Source organism: Spermophilus citellus, assembly GCF_964194105.1.
Source record: "Spermophilus citellus genome assembly, chromosome: 14".
NCBI lineage: Eukaryota > Metazoa > Chordata > Mammalia > Rodentia > Sciuridae > Spermophilus > Spermophilus citellus.
In genome coordinates, this window is record NC_138194.1 from 104,745,034 (window position 1) to 104,757,200 (window position 12,167).

The 12,167-nt window shown below is 49.6% G+C and overlaps 1 protein-coding gene across 1 annotated transcript; it reads left to right on the top strand.

Annotated features, from left to right (window-relative positions):
• The first annotated feature begins 255 nt into the window (after positions 1–255).
• On the top strand, positions 256–9,793 carry ZNF623 (zinc finger protein 623). The gene is made up of 2 exons (XM_081266069.1): positions 256–408; positions 6,344–9,793. Exon 2 carries the CDS (start codon positions 6,417–6,419, stop codon positions 7,914–7,916), a length of 1,500 nt encoding a protein of 499 aa, XP_081122195.1. The 5' UTR covers positions 256–408; positions 6,344–6,416; the 3' UTR covers positions 7,917–9,793.
• The last annotated feature ends 2,374 nt before the right edge of the window (positions 9,794–12,167 follow it).

Genomic DNA, 12,167 nt, shown 5'->3' on the forward strand with positions numbered 1-12,167 from the left:
GGCTGGGGGTGAGCCTCTCGCTGCAGCTCGCCGCTCCCCAACATATTCAGGGGGCGATGACCAAAGTCTGAGAGACCCACACCACCCGGGATTTCCCGGAGGCCAGCCTTGCCGCCCGAGAGGTTCGCGGACCTGCCAGCGTCCCACCCGCCGGCCCGCGCTGCACCGCAGCCCAGATCCCGACCCCCGCAACTCGGCCCACTGGCCGGAAGTCCGGACCACCGAGAGGGAGTCGGGTCCTGGAGCGCCTAGAGCGTTCCCGGAAGTCCTCAGGGCGGGATCTCGGATGACTTCCGGTGGCGGCTTGCGGGCCGTCGTGCTGGCTTTGTCGGCGGCTTGCGGGGTCGAGGGCTAGGCGGCCTGGCTGCGGCGTCGGGCGCGCGCCGTCCTCTCGCCGCCGGGCGCCGGGTGAGTGGCGTGTTGAGGGCTCGCGGCCGGGCGGGGTCCGGCCCAGCCAAGGCGGGCTGGTCTCCCGGGGCCGCGGCGGCGGCGGCGGCGCCCAAGCCGGCCGTCTCGTCCGACCAGAGCTTCCTGCGTAATGCCAGGCGCGTTCCCCGCGCTCCGCGAGGCCCGCCGAGGTGCCACCCGGCCTCTGAGCCGCTCCGAGATGGGCTGCCCAGGCGTTTGCGGGTGCAGGTGCGAGCGTCGCTGCTTTGTGCCTCTGACCCTGTCTCCCTCCCTGCGGCCTCCGCTGGAGATGCATCGCCGGTACCTCTGTGCTGCTGGGGTTAGAGGCGGAGATGAAGCTTGGTCTGAGTCAGCTGCAAGAAACCCCACATGGGGACAGGTGGTTGGCTATGCTGTCTCCATTTTCCTGGAAACTTCCTTTTCTCTTAGAAGTCTGTGAGCCCCAGTGGTGTCTCTGCTGATGCCAGGCACGTTTTATCCTCTTTACACACTGGCTGCACCATGATCCAAGGGTCCTTGGCACCCGAGTGTGTGCCTGCGGTTCCCCAGAGTATTAATGTCTTATGTCTACCTAGGATCTGAGAAATGAGCCTTCAGGCAATACCGTGCTCTCCCTGTCCACAGAGAGGAGGCCTTTGTCCCTGTCATTCCGGTGACATTACATCAGTGCTTTCACAGTTGTCATAACCAGGGCATTTATCTTATGGAAGGTGCTGGGAGGGATTTCACAAGTCATCACCTGTGCTGGCCTCTCCTGGAGTTCTGGGATAGATTGCTGTTTCTGGAACAGCCAGCAGGTGATAAGGAGAGAGGGCAGAGCTGGGAAATCCGTAGGACACTTATTAGCCCAGCTGAAGATGGAAGACCCCGAGCTCAGGGAAAGAGACACAGAACACTGTGGTGTCATTGAAACAGTTCAGGAAGCTGTGGGTTCTGCTTGGGCTGGTGGACAGTGCTGGTGAAAGAACATTGGGTTTGTCAGGAAAGGGAGACTTTTTTCTGTTTTCCTTGGGAGATCCCTGAGAGTAGCTGCTAGGGGCAGAAAACAGTGGCCTTACAGTGAAGAGGGAGAAGAGGAGCCAGAGAGAGCAGCTAGAAGCTGGTTCTGCTTCTCTTTGACCTTGAACAAGTCAGTTCCTTGAATCCCTCGGAAGGTTCTGCAGAGAACATGCAAAACAAGTGCACCTTGCCTGCTGACTGCCACACACTTGGGGCCTCCACTGCTGCAGCATGTGCACTGCCAGGGCCGAAGCTTAGCAAACCATCCTGCTCTTTTTCTGTGGGCCTCAAGCGGTAAATTACTGAGAACCAAAGCTGGAATGCCCCTTTACCAGTGCAGATATGAAGGCTGAGCTTCTAGTGCCATAAGGAACACCCCAGTATACCCCAGAGTCACGGTCACTGCTGCTGATACACAGCATCACTGTGCATTTATACCATTCCTGTGATGCTTCTTCCAGTAGATTCCATGTTTTGTAACAGAAAAAGGTCATGTTGTTTCAGAAACCTGGCATAGTTTTACTATTATTTATTTCACTCAAGTTTCTTTAAAGGAAAAAGTATTGATTTAATTTTACTTATATTCACAGAAGAAAAAGGAACTAAGTAGAAACTTAAGATTGTTGATTTTGAAATATGTTTGTTTAAAGCAAGGTATATTCTATTTAAGAACTTCCTATGAAGTTAAAAAAATATATGAAAACCTTTGTCAGGCACATGGTTTTAAACTGTTCTTGTAGACACACAAAAGATTGTTGCCAGATGTGTTGTCACTTTAAACTAGCAGTTAGGTCAGGTGTAATGGCAGCCTGCCTATAATTCCAGTGACTCAGAGGCAGGAGGATCATAAACTTGAGGCCAGACTCAGCACAGACCCTGTCTCAAAATTAAAAATAAATAAAAAACTGGGCATGGTGGTATACACTGGATGTAATCCCAGTAGCTCTGGAGGCTGAGGCAGGAGGATTGCGAGCCAGCCTCAGCAATGGTGAGGTTCTAAGCAATTTAGTAAGACCCTGTCTGTAAATAAAATACAAAATAGAGCTGGATAGGACTGAGGATGTGGCTCAGTGGTCAACTGTCCCTGTGTTCAATCCCCAGTACTGGAAAAAAAAAAAAAAAAAGCCTGGTGTGGTGGTGCAGGACTGTAATCTCAGTGGCTCAGGAGGCTGAGGCAAGAGGATCTCAAGTTCAAAACCAGCCTCAGCAAAAGCAAGGTGCCAAGCAACTCAAACTTAGTCAGACCCTGTCTCTAAATAAAATATAAAATAGGGATGGGGATATGGCTCAGTGGTCAAGTGCCCCAGAGTTCAATCCCTGGTACCCCTCAAAATAAATAAATAAATGAAAAGGGTTGGGGATGTAGCTCAGTGGTAGAGTCCCTGGGTTCAATCCCAAGTACACGGGGGAAGAAAAATCAATGTATTACTGATTAGAACAGCCAAGAAACCACATAATAATGTGTTACATAATAATGTATTACTGATTAGAACAGCCAAGAAACTCCTAATTCATTCCCTCATTTTCCTGGTACTGGGGATCGAACCGAGGGATACTCTACCACTTAACTGCACCCACTGCCCCTTATTTAATATTTTGAGACAGGGTCTTGCTAATTGATGAGGTCATAATACTAATCCTAGCTGATATCTCAGCAAAATATCTGTAAAAGTGACATCACACTTAGGAAAGAAAACAGTCTCCATGAGGAAATGGGTGTGGAGGCAGACAGACTGGGATTCAAGCCTTAGCTGCCCTTGTTGGCTTGGTACCTTGGATTCTAGCCTTAGCTGCCCTTGTTGGCTTGGTACCTTGAGTGACTTTTTTCTTATTCTGTTTCCTCTGTGAATAGTGGAGTACATGGTGCCCTCTGAGGGTTGCATGAGGTGATGCCAGTCCAGTGCTCAGCACTGCGTGGCCAGAGCATGAGGGCACAATGCATAGAACCTCCCTTTCCTGGGTTCTGAAGCAGCTGAGGCACAAGAGTGAGGCACACAAAGCACAAAAAGTCACCTTACTGGTCAGTGACCAGGAGACTGAATGCCAGTTAGACCTGTTGCCAGACTTCCCTGTTTGAAACTCGTGGCATGGAGGAGCAGAGCAGAACACAAGCCCTGGAAACCACTGGCTCAGGGAGGGGAGAGGTTGGCTGAAGGCCTGGTCACTGGCCAGTTTTGTTTTGCAGACTCATCTTGCCTACTTGGGCAGAATGCTGCCTCTGACATAGTGGGGGTAGAAGAGCCCTGAAAGTTTTTGAGTAGGAGATTGACAGCTGATTCGTGCTTTTAAAGGCTCCTTCTGCTGCTATATAGAAGATAGAAAAGAAGAAATATGGAGTTAGGAGGCTGTTGCACCTGTGTGGTGAGAAGTGGTGATGGAGGATGGCATTTGACATTCGAGACACTGTCAGGTGCCTTCAGCAGTGTGCAGGCCTGGCCTGCAGGTCTGCTGATGGGTTGGACTTGGGATGTCAGTGGAAGAGCAGGGAGTCTGGATTGCAGTCTGGTCTGAACAGATGAAGTAATGTGGCCTCGCTACAGAAGGGGCAGGTGGGAAGAGCAACCTCTGTTCTGAAGTTTGACCCATTAGTTTGAGAAGCTGAGCGCATCCAAGTGCAGGCATCAGGTTGGGAGCTGTCAGGTGCGGGAGCGGGGAGAGAGCCAGGCTGTAGGCAGAAGTGCGTGTCGTCTTCAGTGGATGGTCTGTCTCCTCAGAGGCTGTGCGCGCCCCTCATTTGAGTGGAGATGGAGAGGAGATCTGACACTGAGCTTAGTGTATGGGAGGGTGGAGACCGTCAGAGGACACCAGGAGGGAGTTATGGTAAGAAAGGGAGAGTCGGGAGAGGTTGTCCAAGAAGCCCATTGACAGGGTGGCCTCCAGAGGGGCAAGCCAGCGGCTGGCAGGTATGGACAGGGATGGAGTTGCGTGAGCACTGACAAGGTGGGCTGCGAGGGTGAGAGTGCTGGAGTGAGTCCAGTGACGAAGAAAACGTGGAGAAATGAGCACCGAGACCCTGTGTTGCTGCAGGGCAGAGCGTGGGTGGAGCTGGAGGAGAGTAGAGTTAGGAAGTTGGGGGTATTTTTTGGTGGTTGTTTATGTGGTTCTATGGATTGAACCCTTATGTGCTTTACCACTGAGCTACATCCCAGACTTTTTTACCTTTTATTTTGCAACAGGGTCTCACTGAGTGGCCTGGGTTGGCCTCAAACTTGAGACCCTCTTGTCTCAACCTTCTGAGTATCTGGGATTATAGCTGTGTACCACCATATCCCACCTGTTTTTATTCTTTTTTGGTATCGTGGATTGAACTCAGGAGCACTTACCACTGAGCCATATCCCCAGCCCTTTTTAATATTTTATTTAGAGACACGGTCTCACTGAGTGGTTTAGTACCTCACAATTGCAGAGGCTGGCTTTGAACTCATGATCCTCCTGTCTCAGCCTCCTGAGCCACTGGGATTACAGGCATGCACCACCCCGCCACCACAGCGTCTCACTCTGCTGCCCAGGCTGGTCCCAGACTCCTGGGCTCCAGTGATCCTCCTGCTTCAGCCTTCCAGTGGGTAGGAGTATAGGCACATGACAAAGGTTTTTAGGTGGGTGGAAAACTGTGTTGCTGTGTGCTGGTGGGAATGGTGGGCTGGAGGGCTCGTGGGATTAGATTGCAGAGAGGAAGTGAATTGTGACTGGGAACTCCCGTTGGGTCAAGGACGACTTCACAGCGCAAGAGGTAGGTGGGGGAGTGGGCATTCTGTCCCACTGCTTACCGTTTCTCATTGAAGAGGAGGAGCCAGGTTACCACCTAAAGCTCAGAAGAGAGAGATGGACATGATTTTAGAGGAGGCACAAGGGAGTGTAGAGCATTCTGGCAGCTCTCGGTCCCCAGGCAGTACGAGCACACCCACAGGTCAGCAGGCAAGCTAAATGTGACCAGAGCCGGGTCCCACACCAGCTGGTAGGTGTGAAAGGGCAGGGGAATTGGGATTATATGAAGAGGCTGACTGTACAGGCATCCCTAGGTTCCGGAGGTGCCAAAACGGGCGGATATACTTAGTTCCTGTGTGTAACATCGTATTTGCTGTAGCCTATGCATAACCTCCAAATACTTTAAATCACCTCATGTTATTTATACTTAACACATGCAAATAGTTATTCTATATTTTTTGAGGGAATAATGCAAGAAAAATGTTTGCGTATGTTCCATACACAATTTTACATTTTAAATACGTTTGATATGAGGTTGGTTGGAGTGTGGATGTGAATCTCGGGATGAACGGGGCAGCTGTGTGAAGTGATGAGAGTGGTCAGGTAGACCAGGGCAGGAAGCAGGAGCCATTTTAAGCTGGCATGGATTTAATGCTACAGACCCAGATGGTAAAATCACAGAAAGTACAGGACTAGAAAATACTAGGTCCTGACTGGACTCCTGGCTTTACGTCACTGCAGGTGAGGACGCGGTAGCTGTTGCTAATGTAGTGACTGTACAGGAGGGAGTGTCAAGTGGCTGCAGTACGGTGAGCCTGGAGTCCTTACTGGGTGAGGACAGAAGGCCGCACGGGAAGGAAAGAGAGACAGTGAAGAGAAGGTTGGGTTGATGCATTTAATAGTTCAGGAATATACATCTTGACTTTTGACTAGAGTTCCAGCCATATTCCTACCCTCTGCGACCCACCCAGAGCACACCAAGGGTCACCAGGGGTCCTCACCACAGAACCCCCTGTCCTGGAGTTGGACGTGTCGGAGGTGGACCTACAAAGAAGCCTTTCTACATGGAGGTGGCTGGTGGGTGAGATGAGCACACATAGTGGAGGAGGGTTGGGAGTGTGGGCAGAGGAAACTCTTCCTCTCCCACTTGCAGCGTCTGAGCTGAGTCTTGCACCTGCTTCAGCACCTTCCTGTTAACCAAGGGAAAGATGATCTTTTTCTGTTGTTTCAGATTCTGCATAGGAGCTGGCAACAAGGAGGTTGACTTTGAAACTTGAATTCCTGAGGATGAGAATTCACATAATATGATGTCAGACAGACTGACAGTGATGGAGCCCTCTGCCCCTGAATCTGGGGAAGTCCAGGAAGCCAGATTAGGGCAGCTATTGCGAAACCCAGAAGGGCAGAGCCTGGAGAGTCCTCCCTCTCAGGAGGGGGACTTCAGGCAGGTGACAGTGACCCACTGGAAAATCCAAACAGGAGAGACAGCCCAGGTGTGCGTTAAGTCAGGAAGAGACGCTGTTCTGAACTCAAACATTCTTATACTTCAGAGGGAGCTCGTAGAAGGGGAGGCACATCCTTGCGATATTTGTGGCAAAAGCTTCCCTTTTAATTCAGACCTAATTAGACATCAGATTTCTCATACTGGGGAGAAGTCTTACACATGGGATCACTGTGGGAAAGGCTCTGGGCAGACCCCACAGCTCCCTGAGCATCAGACGGTCCACACTGGAGACCCACTCTGTGTGTGCAATGTGTGTGGGAAAGACTTCATCCACTATGCAGACCTAGTTGAGCATCAGCGAGTGCACGTGGGAGAGAAACCTTTCAAGTGTGCTCAGTGTGGGAAAGCCTTCTGTCACAGCTCCGACTTGCTCCGGCACCAGAGGGTTCACACCAGAGAGAGGCCCTTTGAGTGCAAAGAGTGTGGGAAAGGCTTCAGTCAGAGCTCCTTACTCATTCGCCATCAGAGAATACACACAGGAGAAAGGCCCTATGAGTGCAACGAGTGTGGGAAGTCCTTCATCAGGAGCTCGAGCCTCATCCGGCACTACCAGGTGCACACTGAAGTGAGGCAGTACGAGTGCAGAGACTGTGGGAAGGCCTTCCGCCATCGCTCGGACCTCGTTGAGCATCAGAGGATTCACACTGGAGAGAGGCCCTTTGAGTGCAGTGAGTGTGGGAAAGCCTTTATTCGGAGTTCAAAGCTTATTCAGCACCAGAGAATTCATACTGGAGAACGGCCGTATGTGTGCAATGAGTGTGGGAAGCGTTTTAGCCAGACGTCCAACTTCACTCAGCATCAGAGAATCCACACTGGGGAGAAACTCTATGAGTGTAACGAGTGTGGGAAGGCCTTCTTTCTGAGTTCTTACCTTATCCGACACCAGAAAATCCACACTGGTGAGCGGGTATATGAATGTAAAGAGTGTGGGAAGGCTTTTCTGCAGAAGGCCCACCTCACAGAACATCAGAAGATCCACACTGGGGACAGACCTTTTGAATGCAAAGACTGTGGGAAAGCCTTCATCCAGAGCTCCAAGCTGCTGCTGCACCAGATTGTCCACACTGGAGAGAAGCCCTATGTGTGCAGCTTCTGTGGGAAGGGCTTCATCCAGAGGTCAAACTTCCTTCAGCACCAGAAGATGCATACAGAGGAGAAGCTCTACGAGTATAGTCAGCATGGGAAGGGCTGTGCCCCGCCCCCAGACTTTGTGCACCAGGAGGGCCTTTCTCTGGATGGGGCCCCCATGCATTTGGCTAAGAGAGCCACAGGACAGGGGGATTGTGCAGATAGTGTATAGAAGATCACTCTGGCTCTGGGAGTGGTATTTGGTAATGGGTGGACTTAGCATTCGTGTGACTTGTGAGATTGGGATGTGTAGAGTTTCCTTGATCTAGACAGCCTGGTTTTGGAGTGCACTGCCACCAGGGCAGGAGAACTGAAGAACCTGGTGGCTGGCCTGAGCTGGGGTGGGCTCGGGGTGGGAAGGTCGTCTCAAGAAAAGGTAGAGATTTCCTCACAATCATAACCCACACTTGAGCTAAATCGTTTAAGTGCAGAGCTGAGTGTCTAATCCTGTTACTCAAGAGAGAGTTACCTATCAGAAAGACTGAAGAGGGAGACTCAGAACCAGCCCTGCCCCGTCCTAAGGTCTCTGCTCCTTGACCACTCAGCTTCTGGCCAGGCAGGTGATACGTGCTATTTCCATGTTCTCCAGGTTGTTTCCGCCTCTGTTCTTTGAAGGGTCTTCCTTGCCCTGCTGATTCCTGATCACGGTGCGAGGCTCCTCGGGCGTCACATTAAGCCGAGTTTCCCTGGTGCTTAGCCAAGCAGGCTCCATGCTTCTCTGGCTCAGTGCTCCCTCTGCTACTGTACTTCTTTGATGTACCAGAATCACGAATTCTCTCCCCTCACACTCAGTTCCTTTATGTGTCCCCAGTGTCTGGCACATGGCAATAAAAAGCACCCCCAGATCTGGGTGTAATAGCCATTGACTTATTGCTACTTTTAATGTTAGCATATTCTTTGTTCATCTGGCACCAGTGTGATCTGTTGTGCTGGAGGTGTCTTCTCTTGTGTCCTAGCAGCTCCAAGATTAATTTGTCTTCTGTCATTTCCTTGCTCACATTATCATTTGTGACATTTGAAAAAAATATATTGAGGTCTAAAGAGAATAATCCTAGATAATGGAAAAAGCGAGTAAGGCACTGTCCATCCCAAAGCCACTGAATGCAGTGGGGAGGACAGATGTGGTGTACGACTGGTGTGTCGAAATAGAAGAGTGTTCTGGGTCCTGTAGGACCTTAGGTAAGGAGGAGACTGTTATTGTCACATGGATCTGGAAGGCTTCACAGAGGAGGGACATTTTAGCTGCTCCAGAGAGGGCAGTGGGTGCTTGTCAGCTAGAGGAGGAGAAATGACCTGGGGGAGGGAATCCCAGGGGACAGGCAGACAGGATTGCCATGTGGTTGGGCTGTCAGAACCGGGAAGTTCAGTCCATGGTGAACAGCAGCTGGCTCTGAGGTGGTACAGAACAACTCTCGCCCACAAGGACACAGTTTGAGTTCTTAACACGTTCTAGTGACCCTGGAAGCCTTGAAGGGGCGGGCCATTCTAAACAGACTGTACACAGAGTCCACTTCCTGGAAAATGCCATCACTTGATGTTGCGGACAGTCAAGAAAGGGGCATTACTGGCCACTTTAACCGGGACAAGGGAATCCCCACACCTATGTAACCACCCCCACAATTAAAAAGACGTCTTTCATCCAAAAGTTTCCACTTGCCCGCTCCAGCCAGCCCCAGTGACCACTGTGTCAGTGAAGGTCAGTGTTGCTTGTCCTAGAGCCCCACCTACATGAGTGCAGCCGGTGACGTGTGGAAACGGAAGTGTGTTCACTTCTGTTCCTAGTGCATACTCTTGTCCCTTAGACTCAACAGGTTGTGTTTTAGTGGTCTTCTTTGTCAAGTGGTGTTTCACTGCATGGAAAATTTGTCATTTGTTTATTCATCCATCTATTGGAAATTTGAGTTTCCACTTTGGGCTCTTAAAAATAAAATTGCTGGGAATTCTGGGAATGTAGCTCAGTGGTGGAGTGCTTGCCTAGCATGCTCAAGGTCTGGGGATCATCCCCAGTACCAGGGCAGGTGGAGGGAGAATAAAACTGCTATGAACATTTGTGTAAATGTATTTATTTGCACATGGGGTTTTCTTTTGGGTGAATACCTACAGCTTCTATTGCCAAGTTTTAAGATAATTGTTCATTCAGGCGCTGTAACAAAACACTCTGAGCTGGGAGGGCTTATGAACAATAGGAATTCATTTCTTGTGGCTCTGGAGGCTGGGAAGTACAAGGTCAAGTGCAGGCAGATTTGGTGAGGGTCCTCCTCCATAGATGGGTGTCCTGTAAACCCCCACGGCAGGAAGAACAAGGAGTTTTCTCTGGCCTTTCACAGTTCATTTGGGAAGACTCTGCCCTGGACATCTGATCATCTCAAAGGCCTCACCTCCTCATACCACCACTTGGGGGGTTGGGATTTCAGCATAAATATGGGGTGTACTAAACAGTCCATTGCCATGAAAGTGTTTTGGTGGGAAATCCCAACAGTCTCCTGGTGACCCGTCTTCTCTTCCTGCCAACATTGGTGCTGTCACCATCTCGCCTGAGGTCAGGGTTGATTTGCCTGCTGAACGGTGCCCAGTGCCTGTCTGCATCATCTTTTGTGATGTGTCTGTCCGTGTTTTTTGCTCATGTTTAAGGTGGGTTGTCTTTCTTGCTTTTTGTGCTAGGGATTGACTTGGGGAGCTCCACCCCTGAGTGGCGCCAGGCCTTTCTATATTTTGTTTTGAGACAGGGTCTCCCTAAGTTGCTGAGGCTGGCCTTGAACTTGTGCTCCTCCTACCTCAAGCTCCTAAGTAGCTGGGATTACAGGTGTCCTCCACTATACCTGGACAGATTTTTTAAAACTTTTTTTTATTAAACCTAACTTATTGGAGTCTTCTATTTATTTATTTATATATGGTGCGGAGAATCAAACCCAGTGTCTCACACATGTCAGGCAAGCGCTCCACCACTGAGCTGTGAGCCCAGCCCTATCAGAATCTTTTTTAGCTAATTAATGATTTTTAAGTTTTAAGAAATATTTGCTGCTGGGTGTAGTGACTTACACCTGTAATCCCAGTAACTCTGGAGCTGAGGCAGGAGAATCTCAAATTCAAGGCCAGCCTCGGCAATTTAGTGAAATCCTGTTTTTTAAAAAAAAAAAGGCTGGAGTATAGCTCAGTAATACAGCACCCCAGGTTTAATTTCTAGGCTGAAAAACAAAAAATGTTTGCCTGCTTAAGGCCATTGCTGTTTTCTTATGTGGTTGAATGTGGAACGTTGACCATTTTGGCTTCTGCAGTTAGGTCTGCGACCCTCCTGGAGCTCATTTTCATTTTCAGTGTGTGGTCAGGCTCTCACCCGCGTGGGTAGCTGCTGTGTCTGCACTGTGTGTTGGGAGACTTCTTTCCCATATAGTGAGCTTCTCTACCTTTGGAAAGCTTTAGTATCATGTGCGAGTGGCTGCTGCTTTATCTCATTGTGGTACTTGATTCACATAGTTTTATAACAGGTATTGGAAGTTGTTCATTTTTATTTTTTTCCAAGATTGTTGTGACTATTCTAGGTGCTTTGCATTTTCCTACAAAATTCAGTGTCAATTTGTCAAATCCTGTGTTGTGTAGATCAGTGTAGGGATAATCGGCATTTTAACAACCCTAACTTTTTTGGCTCTTGAACTCTGCATACCAAAGTTCTTCCATTTTGTCCCTCCCATACTGCAGACTGAGCCCAGGAGCACTCTGCCACTGAGCTATGTCTCCAGCACTTTGTGATTTTTGAGACAGTGTCTCGCTGAGTTGCTGAGGCTGTCCTCCTACTTTGATCCTCCTGCCTCGGCCTCCCAAGTCACTGGGATTACAGGTGTGCACCACGGTGCCCAGCTCAGTTCTTTTAAGTTTGAGGCTTCTATTGTGGCAAGGAACGTAGTTTGCCTTTGAGGGCGTATGCCTTCTGCCGTTGTTTGCCTGTTGGTGTTTGTGAATGTTGATCAGGTCAAGCTGTTTGCTAGTCTAATTCATGTTTCCTTCGTCCTTTCTGGTTTTCTTCCCCGCTAACCATTTGCTTTACTCGGCACTTCTCCCAGTAATGTACTCAGAGTTGGATTCATGAGTTATAATTCCGTTTTGTCAGCTCTGGTTTTGGGTGTGTAAACTTTTGGAATCATGATTTCCTTCTTTTCATGTCCTCCCACTTCAGGATTGTGTCCATTTGTCCATCCGGGTGCTCTACCACTGAGCCACATCCCTAACCCTTTTAAGTTTTTATTTTGAGACATGGTCTCAATAAGTTCCAAGACAGGGCTTAAATTTCTGATATTTCTGTCTCAGCCTCCAGAGTCTCTGGGAATTATACATCTGGCAGAATTGTTTTCTTGATGACCTTTTTCTCTCTTAAAGTCTCCCTCCCAGCCACTGTGGTGTGGTGATGCATCATGTAGTCCTTGGGAGG